Source organism: Jatropha curcas, chromosome 5 (genome assembly GCF_041381405.1).
Source record: "Jatropha curcas cultivar XTBG-Jc1 chromosome 5, XTBG_Jcur_1.0, whole genome shotgun sequence".
Classification (NCBI taxonomy): Eukaryota; Viridiplantae; Streptophyta; class Magnoliopsida; order Malpighiales; family Euphorbiaceae; genus Jatropha; species Jatropha curcas.
The window spans coordinates 25,143,988-25,159,650 of NC_143155.1; the positions used below are offsets into that span (position 1 = coordinate 25,143,988).

The window sequence follows — 15,663 nt, forward strand, 5'->3', positions numbered from 1 at the left end:
ATGGTTAAGGACTGGTCAACACTAAACAAAGTTTGGTCTAGTTTAGATTAGCATGTGGTCATATGTACCCAAGTTTTGCCACATGGCTCCCATTATTGGATTTGCCCACTTTTTGAGCCAGGTAGGCCTCTCATGATTGGACAAAGCTTATGGTCCCTCCCACAAAACTAAATTAACTTCTTTGATATTTATTAATTATTGTAGAAGTATTTAATCGTTAACTATTTGAGTAGATTTTTATAAAATATTAAAAATTAAACGTTATATGAATTAACTTTTTATAATACTACCTTAACCTTTAACAGACTATTCAAATACTATATTACCGAACATTAAAAAATGTTAAAACTGTTATAGCACAGCTTTAATAGAGTATATAAATGTTAAAAACTATTTAAAAAACTGTTGCCGAACACGGTCTTAATACGGTAAGTAGATTTTACTGGCTCTTTGAGCATTATTGTGTCTATGATAAGGATGGATGGGTTTATTAGGGGAGGTTTGTAAGTGTCACTTCACTTCAGTATATGCTTATATGTTTATTAACCATGATTAGTCACGTATTAATAGACATTGGTTAGTGGTTAAAAATTGAAAACAGTTCAACTTCTGAGAAGGGTACTCAGTCCACTCTCTACAGTTGTGAAAGAGGGTTGGATGGTGACCAAAGTGATGATGTTGCTTAACTGTGATAGGTGTTGGCAACGTCCAAGGCCGACAGGCTTGGAGGTCCAAACAAATCTGGCTGAAGAGCTGAACCATTTTGCCTATACAGTTTTGGACACAAAGCTGCTCCCTCAAGAGAGACTTATGCTAAAATGCGCGTGCCTTGCTACGTCATCAACTTTGTCTTTTATCTCTCTTTGCCTTCCCCTTATTACAGAGGGCAAAGGCATCTCATGCACACCCTTTTTTTGTTTCTGATCATAAGTCCAAATCACAACGAGAGAGAGAGAGAGGGAGAGAAGATAAGCAGCTTTCTCTTTTTATAAAATACTTTCTGGTTCTTTGTATGGTCACCGCTGGCTAAAGAGATGGCCTTTATTCTTTCTGCCACTTTCAACGATGGTAATACGGTCTCTCTACTAACTTTTGATCACCGTTGGGTTTCAAATCTGCACATTCATTTATTTATTTAAACATTCAATACTCTTTTGTATGCTAGACTATTAAGATGTGAAAATTCCAAGTCGAGAGAAAAAGAATGGCATGAAAACCAAGAAACATTTATAATACTCCTTTCCTTTACTAGGCTCCTATAAAGAGCCGCCTTGTCTTGACTTTTGACCTTTTGTCAACATGAAGTCTCCATTCTAATTTCTAACCAAGGGGACAATGGGGGAGTAGGAATTTACAGAAAACAAAAAGAAAGTGCCCTAGTGCCATCTTTGGCAGTCTCTTAAAAGGATAAAATTATATAGCACGGCATAGATCTCTCCCATTAGCATTTCTTGGTTTTCTTTTAACAGCGCCATAGCGATCAAGAAATCAGATCCGACTCCTATGATTTTCTTGTGCATGGCCAATAATTTATAATTCGAACACACCCTGCACAAGCTAAACAATAAAATTCTCAGCTACTAAGCCATGTAACTAATAGTCTGCACAAAGATTAGTTTGATATTAATTCTGAATACGGTATGTGAAACTAGTATCAAAGGAACCAATCCACCCATTGTTGGTTGCTAAGTTATCAGTTTGCATGTCGATAGACCACAGAGAGGTTGACCTTGAGTTTGGTTGAAAGCATACTTAGTGGTCATCATAAAACCAATGACTTAATGTTTTAGATGCTATCATGCTGTTTCTCATAGACTGGAGTTGCTCAACTAGTTCAATTTTAACATTATTATGGAACTCGGAAGAGCAAAGCACCTAACATAGCCTCACTAAATTTAACTGGACCGAGATGGTCTTTCAACCAAAATGACTTAACCATTACTCTTACTAATCATGATAGGGCCAAGAAATTAAATATTCAAACTAGATTTAGAAGCTGCAAATAGAAGGGAGAATGCAAAAGCCAAATGTGCTTCAGGAAATCAATTGATCTAATCATCATCCTATCTTTATTCGTTAGGTCTTGACAGTAACGCAAATACAGAGAGAAGATTATATAAATGGATCTGAACATGTAAAACAAGATAAATCTAAAAACAGAAACTTTGAGCTATGTGTTTCAGAATAAATATTGGCAGAAGCCTTAGCAAAATTGCATTCTGCTGCAGCATACAAAAACCCAAGGAGCTATCTATTGGATTGTAAACCACTGCCACCATAGTACTGCTTAGTAGTTTCCCGAGAGAATTCCGCAAATGTCATGCCATCCTTCAACCGCGATGAAAGTGGTGGAACAATCTTGTGAATATCTTGAACAAAGTTATCAAAACCATGCTTGAAGTTGCCATTTCCTTCATTAGATAAATTACCAACTGATGCAGAGTGTTCCATAGGATAATCTGAGGTAGAGAAGGTTTTGCCCCATGCAGGTTGCAAAAACACAACAAAAGTTTCTCGGCTTACATTTTCCAGTTTTACTGGCCTGCATACGCAATGAAGGGTTGACTGAAGCTTTCCTTTCGATAAAATATCAGCTGATTCTCCAACCTGAATGATGAAACTTTCTGGAGAAGTCTTTACCATGAGAACATTGTTCTTGTTGGGATCAAAGATTTGCAAATATGAGTGCCCATCTGGATAAGGACACTCTTGATCACAGGAAATTGAATATTGATCTGTCACCATATTTTCCGATGAACACGGGGGCAGAAGAAACACAGGTGCTGTCAAAACAGTGAAGATACCATAATCATAATGCCACTGCTGCCATAGATCTGTATGATTTCCACAAGGTACAACCTTATTTCCATCTGTAAGCAAGTTCGATCCTTGTAATTGTTTTTGCTCACTTTTTATGAAGTCTCCCTGATCCTTTCTGGAGTTAGCCTGTTTTTTGGTGGATACCTTCCTTTTACCAGTTTCTCTTATAAAATGGTTATCTAGAATTGAATGATAATGTATAAGGCGCCCTTTTGCAGTGCCAGATTCTAATAAGCTTTGTTCCAACTCTTGGCCACCGAGCAACTCGTCACATATTTGAGCAAGAAGGAGCCCCAGCTCCATCATGAAATATCCCAACTTTCTAAAGGCATCAGCAAGATTTTTAAATTCATCATCCTCAAATTCTTTTACCTTATCAACATGCAAATGCATTGGTTCTGAATTGAAGTGTGCATAGCTGCCATGACTTGGTTTACCAGAAGCAGATTCCATAGCATCTACATATTTGAGTTGCATTGCAAAAGAGGACACATTTCTATCAGGATTCTTCAGGGGAACGTCACTCCCTAATGTGTGCTCCTGGCCATTATGAAAACAAAGAAACAAAAATAGGAAGTTAAAATTTGAAAGATGAAGTAAGCAGCTACATAATATGGTAATAACCTGATGATTAAGCAGGTAGATAACGACTATGAAACCAGCAAATAAAAAGAGATGAGCTTTACAAACTATGTGATAAACTGAAAATTAACCTTCACAATCAACTTTCTACTGGTTAGCTCAAGTGGGACAACTCCCTCCTCCATATAAATGCCAAAAAGGACCAATAAACGTGACCAAATTATATGTTCTTATTGCTAGGATAAAACGCATCCATTAACCAGCCATACTTAACCATACACTGCTTCCAGTACCCGCTACTCCGATTTCTGTTTTCTAATGGCGCTATATGCCAAAAAAAAAAAAAAAAAAAAAAAAAAAACCCACAGAGAATTAAGTATACAAGATTCCATCAGAACACAAAATCCCATTCTTAGAGCAAGCCACACCCTGCAATCAACAAAACCCACACTCAACTACTACACACAAAGGCTTGGTACCAATGAAAACCAATAAGAAGTTAGAAGTCCTAAAAACGGTCTGATCAATTCAATATTTCTGTTCCGAGGAAACCAATTTCCCTAAACAAAGAAAAATAGGAACTAAAATCACTTAAAATAAAAGGGAAGAAACCTTTAGAACGCGTTTGCGGCGCTCGTGGTCGAGAAGAGCTAAGTTGCGAGCAAGAGGAAGGAGATTGCGGCGAAGAAGAGAAGCGTCTCTGGGGACACCAATGATAGAAAGGAGACCTGGACCTTTGGGACCTAAGTTTTCAATGATAGCTTTCCTTATTGCTTTCAGTCTTTCTAGTTCTTCTTCTGGTAGTGATAACGAGACATTTTTACGATTGTGTGAAGCAGATGAAGAAGACAATAGCAGCAAATCAGAGTAATGGATTTCGTACAGCTCTAACACTTCTATTTCATCCATTACGACTGATCGTTTTACGCAATGGAATATGTTAAAAACAAAGTTTCACAATGAGGGAAACTTTTCCTTGTCGCTCGCTCATGGGAGGAAAACTTCTCCTTCGTCTGTCTCTGTCAACTGTCATTTGAGTTGATTCCGTTTAGAAATATACAGCATCCATTTAGTTTACAAGAACGGCCTTGGCCTTGCGCTTGTTGCGCTATTGCCCTTCCGTGGGCTTTCATAGAGGAAAATAAGCCCATTTGGCGAATTGAAAATGTTTATATGCTATAAAATTTATAGGAAAAATTCTTAAATTTTGAAAAATATAACTAGACTAAAATTTCCTTGTAATTTACTTCCATTACGCTATAAAATTCTTCGATTTCCATTTTTGAATATTTTCTATTAAGTGTTTTAGGAACAAATAGTATATTTTTAAAAACACGGAAACAAATTAATTGCACTTCCTTTGACCAAAGTTACACTCTATTCACATCAAGGATTATTAATTCAACACAAATATAATTCCAAAGGGAGATGAATCCCACTCCGTAACACCACTTCTAATTGTCTTCGAGTGTGAAGACATGCCCTAATTTGCCCCTAGAAAATGAAAGCTACATGTCATGTACAAGTTGCATCAACCATGCGGGAAAACTAGCTACTCTGGACAGCAGTCTCTTTGAAGCTCTTTGCCAACCAAATGGCAGTCTCTCTAGGAGAAACCTTCTCAGGTCCAAACGGCTTCAACAGCACCCCAAGCTCCTCAAACCGTTCCTGTTGCAAGAGCCGTGCACTGAACTCCAGCAATCCTTCTAATGCCTCTGCACGCTGTTGGAACGATGAGGTGTCGAACCTACGCTGTCTTGACTCTAAAGAGGAACGGCTTGAGACCACAGTTGTTGGATTATGCTCTGAGCATTCACTTCCACTTCGTGCAACCTCGTGGCTGGAATCAGTTAAATTTGGCTTGGTAACAGCTTTTTCCAGAACCTGGATAGTACATTTGTCCTTTGTGATCGAGCGATCAGCACTGCCTGGAGATGAAGAAGAGCATTGTGCTGAAGTTGATGATGTTTTGCGGATGGGAATGAAAGGATCCTCAGAAGAAATCAAAGGGAATTCTGCAATCTTGTCAATTCTTGGAGCATTGACAGAAACATCCGGAGACTCTACACTAGGAAGAAGGCCAACGTCAGCTCTGTAAGGGGTAGCTAAGTTTGCAGCTCTCATGGGGAATGGAAGAGATGCTCTGCGCATAGAATGAGAAGATTTGCTGGTTGGAGTACATGAAACAGGAAGCTGCAAAAATGAGCATGCCATAAAATCAGTAAGTCATACCGCTACCACTTCAAAGCTGTCAGATATTGTGAATAATTGGGTGTGCCTGAGGCTGAGAAGCAAAACAGGAGAAAGGCTGATATAGCTGGAGTTTGTGAATAACTCAACTGATTAGGCTATAGTAGAAAGCATGAATACTAAAAATATTCCAAATCACAAATCATAGTCAATATAAGCAATCGGACAACCCATAAGAGTACAGCTATGTGTACATAACAGTCGATTAATTTAGTAATCCGTATGTCACCAAAATGGACCTCAGTAACCAAAAGGTTCAGAAATAAGGTCTGAGGCTCGAGCTCATCAAATTTCAGAAGCTAATAAAAGCAGAGTACCATTGACTTTTGCACTTCTAAGAGACTTACCGAATCACGTTTTGAAGCAGTGTAGGATATCTTTGATGGTGTTGACTGCCTTCTTGGAGTAGCAGAAACTTTAGCTGGCATCAATCTTGGGGTTTTGGCAGCTGTAGAAAACTTTGTGGAGACTTCATTGTTATTATCCATCTCTTCATGGGCAGCAATAGATTCTATGAAATTTTGATTCAAGTAACTTAGAAATTGTTCTGCTCTTTGTGAAGACCCTGAAGAGTCCTGTTCAGTTTCAGATATACTAGGATTCAAGGCCCTATCATTGCTGAATGATCGCCGTTTCTCTCTGAGAGTAAAGTTGGGAACAGCTTCTGGCTCTATGAATCTAGTATTCTTTATGAAGTCAGAGTCAGACCAATGGACGTTCCGCCTTGGACTGTTCAACTTTAGATGAATCTTGAGCAGATGAGGTCGAAGAAGTGGATGACTGAGCAATTCTGCAGCCTGATACAGATCCATCAAAACGAAGTTAAAAGCCTGAAGCATATCCAATTTTCCATATGCTCTGTCTACAAGCTAACACAATAAAAAGGTTCGCCCTTGCACTTGTAATTGTCCATAAAAAAATATTTCTGAGAACACCCTTCAATCCAGGTTTCTTAACAATTCCATAGACTTTAGAAAACCTGAATACCAGTTTAGTTCAAGTGGAAAAGAAAGTGGCTAGATTTTTTGGCAATTAATGAAAAAGGCTCCCCCTTATAGATAGACTATATTTATTAGGAAATACTGATATTTGGCTCCCAAAAACAAATTTGAAATAATAGCAGATTAGGAATATATTTGTTGGAGAAGAGAACATACACTTGGTCTAAGCTCTGGATTCTTTCGCAGCATGCTTTTAATAAGGCTCCTGCTGAAATATTGAAAAAAAAATCAACAGAACTATCAAACCATAATTATCATAATGGTTAAAAATACTGATTTTGATTGATTACTAGAAAAAAAAATTATTAAAATGAATAAATTTTAGATCCTTAGACTTTCTTGGTGTTTTTACTACATGTAAAAGTGAAAAATCCACATAATTTGATATTGCAAATTTATGAAGAGGAAAGTAGACTTACAATGCACCAGAGTAGACAGTAGGAAGAGGAGCGACTATTGACTTGTTTATTTTGTTAATCAGTGCTTGCATATCCTGCGTGGAACAGAACAAAGAAATCTATCAAGATCTGCAGGTGGAACATGTAGGAAAATTCAAGGAAAAAGAATTGCTAAATTTAAGTAGCAAAATAAGCAATATATGCATAAATAAAATAAAAAAATCAGAAACTCACAAAAGCTTTAAATGCTGGTTTGTGAGCTGCCATTTCATACATGCAGCATCCTGAGAAGAATGTTATGTAAGACATAAACTGAACAGAAGCCATCCACTATCAGGCATAGACAAGTAATAATTCAAAGAACAAAGTAGCTCACCCAAAGACCAAATATCTGACTTTGAACCATAAGGTATATCAGCAAGAAGCTCAGGGCACATGTAACTAGGGGTTCCCACAACCTGTGTTAAGAGTATAAATACCATGATTACTAAATCAAGAATGTGATAATGAAAAAACAAGGCCAATATTAGTAGACAAAATACTCACGGAAGAAGCTAGGTCATCAGAAGTCAACATTTTAGCAAGACCAAAATCACCTGCAACCAACATTAGTAAGAGAGCAGTTTCCATTAATTAGAAGTACAAATACTAGAAACCAATGGGTTTGTGCTGTATAAAAAATTTAGCCACTCAGTAATGACATTTATAATAGGAAAATTACTTACCTAGACGTATATCTTGATTTTTCGTCAAAAATATATTTGAACACTGAAGCAATTTGGTAGCATCATTAGTGGAAAATAATTTATGAGATTTTGGACACAAAAATTAGTGGACGTTTGTAATAGGTGCCCGAAGAAAAAGTGCCACTTACTTTGACATCACGATGAAGTACATGGTTCGCATGCAAGTAATCTAGCGCCATTAGCAGTTGAACAAGCCATTTGCAAAGTTTCTGCATGTTATTTTACAGTCAAGAGCAAAATATAAATGAGTCAAAGTACTTGATTTTAGAGAACCTTATTAGTAGGAGCAAAATATATAATTGATTGACAAAATAATGTGTTAGTCAATGCTCAAAATAAGGAATGATTTATGATTAAATATACATATGTGTATTATTCTCCAATTATAAATATGGGTTCTTATGTATGATGTAAATATACACAAGTGAATGAAAAAACTTTTCTATCTGTTGATGTAGGCTCTCTACAGCCGAACTGCTTTAAGCTTCTTCTTGTTCTTTCTTTAATCCTATCTTCACTATTTTCATATTATTTTGAATTTTATCACATGTGCCAATTTCTAAACAGCAAACTGGATATAAATTTGTTTTTCCTTTTATTTTTCTTTTTTTTTTTTTTTTTTTTTGGTGAAAGAATTAATTGAAAAAGTAAAAGTGTCCCGAAGGTAACTACCTCCTCAGGAAAATGAACACCATTAGCCTTTTTTATAGCTTCTGCCCTGCACAAAGGTAACGAAGACAGCATACAACAGTCATGGACCAGCAGAGGCTCAGACATTTCATGAGAGATGAGTAGGAACCAAAACTCACATGTCTCCGCATTCACAGTAACCTATGATAATGCACACATAGCAGCCCTGAAGATGAATATGCAAATTGTCAATTGCACAACTATACGGCATACAAATTCCTCAACAAAAATGAAAGGACTACGGAGGATCAGATAAATAAACAAATATTTGATTGGATTAAATAGAAGTTTAGCAATTTATGCAAATGCGAAACAAGAATTAATTATTAAATTATGACCATGGGCCATTGACCACAAAACATAAATCAAGTAAAAAAGGAAAAGGCATTGGTCAATGACATAAAGACAATTCAAGCAATGCAGCTTCACATTAGTTCATATACCCACCTTTTCTACCCATGAATCCTTGTACTCCACAATGAATGGATTTCTTATTTTTGAGATAAGATCCATCTGCAGAGATAAAAAAAAAAAAAGATCAATTTAAATTGTAAACATTACATCTCAGGTAGAAATAGGCTGTCGTTTGTACATCAAATTATGGATCAACTGGAAGAATTAAGAACAAATTTTTCAAAAACACAAAATCATTAATTCTCAAATTACCGAAATATAAGGACCACAGCTAGAACGAAGAATCGTGTTTTGGTATTTGCTGAAGAAAAGTTCAAAAAGTAGCCAACAAGCAAGTTGAACAATTAAAGAGCATTAAGCATTTTGCCATTTCCAATGCCTACTTGTCAACCGTTGTGTTTATTCCAAAAGAACAATGATCCAGTGTCAATCATATTCTAAATAAAGATAAAGTTAAATACACTGACCTCCTGATGGGCAGACCTGCGGGCTCTATCAGTCTGGCGAGCCAAACGGATTTTTTTCATGACATACCTAAAATATATTTATATATATAATAATTATTAAAGATCAATGATTCAATAGCCAAAACACAGACAAAGCAAGTGCACAGACGCAACAGATACAAATGAAATCTTGGAAGTGAGCTCACTTTTTCTTTTCATGTTTATGCCTTACAAGAAGAGCCGAACCAAAGGAACCTTTCCCTATCTGCTCTAGAATTTCGTACTGCTCCATTAGTTCTATAAACCCCGTTACCTGTCTGCTTAGCCTTCAAAAGAATTTTAGCCTCTGGCCTACCAAGCATAAGGAAAAGAAAATTAGGTTCAGGGATGGTGCCCCCTCAGAAAAAGAAGGAAGATAAAAGAAGTAGATATGGAACATAAACACGGCACAATGCCTGACATACTAGAAAAGGATATCCATAGAGCTCATAAATCAAGCACATGAGATTGTAAATTCTACAAGAAATGGCACATAGAGCTCACAAATGCAAGGGAATATCTCCTTATAACATCCTATAAAATATACACATGCCCATCAAACATGTATATATATAAGTTTTTCTGTGCACTTCTGCAGATTAATCTGTCCAACGTTTCGAGTCACATTTACAACTGAGGAGATTCATCAACTGGAACCAAGCTTTGCTACAAATTTAAAAAAATAAAAAGAAATAAACCCTTCAAGATAAACCACAGAATGAAAATACACAACAAATATTTCTTGAACAAACAAAACAAAGAGAAACATGGCTTCACAATCAGAATGGATGACTAAACAGCTAAGAAGCAAATTCTCCAACCAAAACCTAAGATGCAAGACATAAATGACTAATTAATTCTCAAACACACCAAGTACCAACCCTTCAAAACTCAAAAGTTCAAGAAGAAAATATCCTATAAGGGTTTAGCTTAAGAAGAAAAAATTGCACATATATAAAAACTCCATCAAACTACAAGTGAAATTCAAAAAAAAAAAAAAAAAATGTTCATCCCAATTAACTAAGAACCTAAGTATTACTTTCATGAAAGATTCACTAAACATTGTGGCAATGATATCCCGCACTCGAACTTCACATGGGAACACAAAAAACAATCAACCACCTTAATAATTGATATAATAACAAGGGAACTATTCAAGAAACCGAATGTAAACCTTAAAAAAATAATTTAAAAAATAAAGAATAAGGTAAAGTGAAACAATAATTCGAAAAGTCGAAAAGACAAGGAACCTAACTCAAGAAATTATGCAAAAGAAAAGGAAAAAGGGAATTTTTATGGGGAAATAGAAGGGGAAAGAGCAGTAAGTAAAGAAATGTAAAGAACCAAAGAAAGTACCTAAAATTTTATTGGAAATATTGTAGAATTTAGAGTCGGCGGCTCCAAGAAAAGGTTGTGAAGTAGAAATTGGTAATCAAAGACGATCCTAAAATTTAAATTTGCAGCGACTGTGAGCATGGGACTTAAATGGAATAGTAAGAAGGAAAAGACAAGTTTACCTAATTAAATAATATTTTGTATTACTTTATTAATTATTATTTTTCATATATTTAGAGAGAGAGAGAGAGAGAGAGCGGCAAAAGAATTGAAAAGAAAGGAAAAGTAGAAGTGAAGAATTTAAAAATTCGAAATGTGTGAGAGAAAGCGACTGAAGTTGCAACCAGTGCACGGGTGGAAGCAGGTGCCTAGTGCTTCTCTGTGGCAAGGTACATGTTTTGCCAAGTGTGCTCAACTTAGAAAACTAGAACGGCGTCGCTTCATTACTGCAAAAGCTTGTCAAACTGAGCCGAATCCTTTGGTGTCATATCCTCTCGGCCCATTGTTTATTAGTAATGGGCATTTTTTTGGTCTAATACTGTACAGGGCCTAATGTCCTAAATATATAATTGGGCTTTAGCAGTTGGCCGAAACTTTTTCTTCCGTCTATTGGGCTGGTCTCCATTGGTATGGCACATTTGCCAAGAGAATGGTGATGAAGCAATGATTTACCAATTGATAAATTAAAGATATTTTCATAAGTTAAAAATTACCACAGTAAATAAGTTCATCAGATAAGCTCGAGCTTATCTATGAAATTTATTTAATAAACAAGCCAAAATCCAATTTGAGTTTGAGCTTGAAAAAACACACAAAAAAAAAAAAAAAAAGTTGAAAATAGTCAATGAATCAAGCTCAAGCTTGGTTTTTCAAACTCATTTATAATCTTAAACAATAGATAAAACATACGATGGAATTTTATTTAAAGAAGAAACATCAAGGTTATTTGTAATTGGAAAAGAAAACAAATTGACTAGAGGACAAAAACATTGACATATGTAGGACATTCCTACAACTTGGACAGACATTATCAGTGCAGGATTTTGAAGAAGTGGTTAAGTTTTCTTCTCTATGTAGACCAGAATCCGTGCCAAACAAGAAATTGATTCCGTCCTGTCTCTAATAATTACTTATATTTTTCCAATAATAATCTTTAAGACACTAAACTTAAATGAAAAGCATATGAATTACAAAAATTAGGGGCTTGAGTGATCAATTAATTCAAACTTCGGGTTTTTTTTTTTTTTTTTTTGGGGGGGGGGGGGGGGTGAGGAAAGGCTGCTTACGATAGACGCACGATAAGCACACCACAAAGCCAACTTGCGAAGTGTGTGGCAATAGAGACATTAACAGCAGAAACATGACACGCGTACGTAGAAATGGGACCATGTGTGTATATACATGAGAAGTGAAAATGATAATAAAAATGAAGGGGTAGGGTCAACATACGATTCTAATATGTGATTTGCTGCTAAAGTAGCTATACGCATGAACTCCATGTCCATGGAGTTGGGTAGGAAGTGGACTAGATACCCTTCTTTACAGAAGAAGATCTCACTACTCATCACATATCGTTGGACCACCAAGCCAATATAGAAACCCAATGCCATATTTCCACCACCAACTTTTTCTAAATTCTAAATTATGTGGTCAATCGGAAGTCTACAATTTAGAATTTAAATATAATAGAAACAAACTTTTAGTTATAAAAGTTAAACTTTTTAGAAATTCTCGACATTTTTTTAAAAGTAAAATTGTTCATTTTCTGCACGTGGTTTCGACGCTGATAAAAATGGTGACCCATTCTAAAAAAAGGAATTGGAAATTAAAGTTTTTTTTCCAAGGAGAAGGACAAGAAATTAAGCATCTTTCTAGTAGAAAATTAAGTGAAGGGGCCGTTATGGGGAGGATGTTTATGTTGGTTTGATGGGGAAAGAAAGTGTTGCGCTGGCTCGCTCGCTCGCTCATGTGCTCTGTTTCATTTTATTTCTCTTTCTTTTGTTAGGTATCATATATACGTCAAGCTATTCAAAATACATAAATGTGACAAGGAAAAATGAGGGTATTATTTTCTATGGAAGAAAAAAGAGTAATCTATTAAAATAAAATAAAATAAAATAAAAAATCCATTTGGCAAGGACCTTACAATATTTCTCTTTTTAGGTTTGACCTACATTAGTTGTCTATTTGGTAAGGACATACATAAATATGGCATTAGCACCATTCGTTCTTCTTGATACTTACATTACATGTGAAATATGTAGTGTAGTTCAAACATTGTCATATAACAATAAGTGTTTTCTGCACCAGACACAATCATTTTAGTGACCATGCTTTTTATTATGGGCCTTCTTTTACATATCTAATTTCTTCCATGAAATTGGCTACAACAATACACAAGGCCAACTAGGAGTGGTCACGGTCGATTAACTAAATTTTTGGTACAAAATTAAAATTATATATGTATATTAATTTATAGTCCAATAATTAAAATTATTATGTGCAAATAACAGTGTTAGCCACAAATTTTAATGGGGGGGCATACTGACTCAATTATTGAGCTAAATGTAACTGCAAAACAGTGTAAACTTTCGAGTTTCGAACAAGTACAGGAATTGAACCAACTGTTCAGATATAATAATGTTGTATTATTAGAGTTCCAACCAGACCATTGGTCAATTGAAAGTAAAACGCTCTGTAGCCACCAACCCAGAAGGAGGAATTCTTGTTCTTCCAATTCCAAGAGATCTTTACCAAAGTCAACCGATAATAATGATAAAAAGGTTGATATATTAGTCATTTGAAACCAATAAGTCATGCAATAACATCATCCATTCATACATTCTACCAGTAGGACCATAAAACGCCCAAGCTCCGATGAACTCGAGCTCGACACAATAATGATACATTCAAACTCAAAAATCTGAGCTCCAATTCGGTTTGATAACCATAAATAAGTCAAGCTCGAAATATATTAAAAACGACATCAACGTTGTTTTAATTTAGGTTTAATTGATTTTGACTTATTCAGTTAATTCACAAGCTCAAGTCGACTCGATAAAGCTAGGTCACAAAATGAGCTGAATTTGAACTCGGCTCATTTATTAAATGATCTCAACAGCTCGGATTGATATAAAAAAGGCAGCCTCTCATTTCATATCGTTTAATTGACATGAAACAGAAGATAAATGTCTCCATTAATTGTGCAATGCACTGCACTGCACTGCACATCACATAAACGAAGGATGCTGAGGAAAGTGAATTAATTCTATGTCTAAGTCAACATCTACAATGATCTTTTTACATTATCTTTTATATTACAAGATAGTCCACATCATTTGACTGATTACTGACTGATTACTATAATGATTTTCTTTTATAATACTACTACGTAATTTGAACAACAACTTTAAAAGTAAAAAGTTTACAAATTAAATCGCATGATTTAACCTAATAATTACCTAGTATTATATTGAAAATATTCAGTCCAGTTTGGCAAATATAAATTGCAAGTTTCAGCGGGACATTGCATGTACAATTTTTTTAATATGGTAGTGGGTTTCATTTTATTTTAATGAAATCATTGATGGCTTCGCTTTATAATAAAGTTATATTTCTTTTTCATATACATTAACGTCCATAGAACTATGGATTTTTTTTTATTTTAATATTATATAAAAGCAAAAAATTCATTTAACTAAGAGGAAGTGCTTCGCCCGGAAATTATTGACACACATAAACCAATTATATTATTATAATTATTACATGTCAAATATATTTTTTTTAATTTTTATTTACTTTCAAATAATAAAATAGAATATTGTACTCATAGAGAACAGCTGAAGAACTCAAATAGTAAGTCACAGTTGAGTTTAACCGACAATTTCTATAAAATTCGCTAATTAATTAATTTCAAATATTTTGGAAATTTAGATATATGTGTATGTTGAGGAGACGTGTCAACATACACATTTCAAATGAAATGAGAATGTTTAGGACCGCTACTCATAGTTCTTGGCGGTCCTAACGTCGACGTTGCTTGCTTTGCTAGTAAGTTTATAATTAAAGGAAACGTATTTTGTTCAAAATTTAAGATTTTAAAATACCATGTTTGAAATTCAATTATCCAAGCAAAAATGAAATATTTTTTTGCCATATCAGGAAAAATTTATATATATATATATATATATATATATATATATATATATATATATATATATATATATATAAGTTTATAAGAAAATTAGAAAAATCGACATGAAAATTAGTATTATTTAGGCTAAACTATAGCCTGGATTTATTGAAGTTAATATCATATACAATCTCCAATCTGTATAAAGATCAAGTTGTCATGATAATATACAAATTTGTCATGAACTAGCATATTTGAATTTCAATTTTACATGTTTCGTGTGCTATTTGTTGACCCAATAATGTACAAATATAATAATATCTTAACATAATTAAATTAACCCTCCAACACACTAATAAAATTACGTATTTTCAACGAATAGCTATCAACTAAATCAAACCGAAACATGCTTTTGGGAAGCTAAAGAATGAGCAAGGCATACAGTACAAAGTTTTGTTTACACAAGTTGCAAAATTTTAATTATCAGTCACATTCTTTTTGATCAAGCAATTTGCTGTAATTTACTAACTAAAAAAATTACAGATCCAAGTTCAGTGTGATCAGGATAATCCAAAAACAATATATATATATATAATTCTTGACAGGGATGGATCAAGATACCCTTTGATTGATAATTAATCTGTGAAAGGTTCTTAGAACAAAAATATATTAAATATTACTAGTTGACTATAACATAATCATATCCAAAAAAAGGAATTTTAGAATATTTTTTGTCCCTAAAAGTGCTTTTTTTTTCAGTTGTTTTATTTGATGGCCTTATCCAATCCAAGCTTCAATAATTCATAAAGA

General features: G+C 34.6%; 2 protein-coding genes across 7 annotated transcripts; both read right to left on the bottom strand.

The window, feature by feature from the left end:
• Window positions 1-2,046: 2,046 nt before the first annotated feature.
• LOC149496455 (2-oxoglutarate (2OG) and Fe(II)-dependent oxygenase superfamily protein) lies at window positions 2,047-4,416 on the bottom strand. The gene is made up of 2 exons (XM_089721551.1): window positions 4,015-4,416; window positions 2,047-3,360 (listed from the first exon to the last, which is right to left on the bottom strand). Exons 1-2 carry the CDS (start codon window positions 4,309-4,311, stop codon window positions 2,248-2,250), a joined length of 1,410 nt encoding a protein of 469 aa, XP_089577677.1. The 5' UTR covers window positions 4,312-4,416; the 3' UTR covers window positions 2,047-2,247.
• A 309-nt stretch (window positions 4,417-4,725) lies between these two features.
• On the bottom strand, window positions 4,726-10,922 carry NEK4 (NIMA-related kinase 4). Of its 6 annotated transcripts, XM_089721549.1 has the most exons (16): window positions 10,743-10,922; window positions 9,891-10,052; window positions 9,554-9,698; window positions 9,369-9,435; window positions 8,935-9,000; window positions 8,607-8,653; window positions 8,470-8,515; window positions 7,926-8,006; window positions 7,777-7,819; window positions 7,598-7,647; window positions 7,428-7,509; window positions 7,286-7,335; window positions 7,073-7,146; window positions 6,810-6,861; window positions 6,000-6,449; window positions 4,726-5,595 (listed from the first exon to the last, which is right to left on the bottom strand). In XM_089721549.1, exons 3-16 carry the CDS (start codon window positions 9,637-9,639, stop codon window positions 4,951-4,953), a joined length of 1,839 nt encoding a protein of 612 aa, XP_089577675.1. In that variant the 5' UTR covers window positions 9,640-9,698; window positions 9,891-10,052; window positions 10,743-10,922; the 3' UTR covers window positions 4,726-4,950. The 6 variants fall into 6 exon arrangements, with proteins under 6 accessions (XP_089577675.1, XP_089577672.1, XP_089577676.1 ...); XM_089721546.1 differs by lacking the exon at window positions 9,891-10,052; XM_089721550.1 differs by lacking the exons at window positions 9,891-10,052; window positions 10,743-10,922 and adding an exon at window positions 10,426-10,584 and having other exon boundaries at window positions 6,810-6,858.
• Window positions 10,923-15,663: the final 4,741 nt, after the last annotated feature.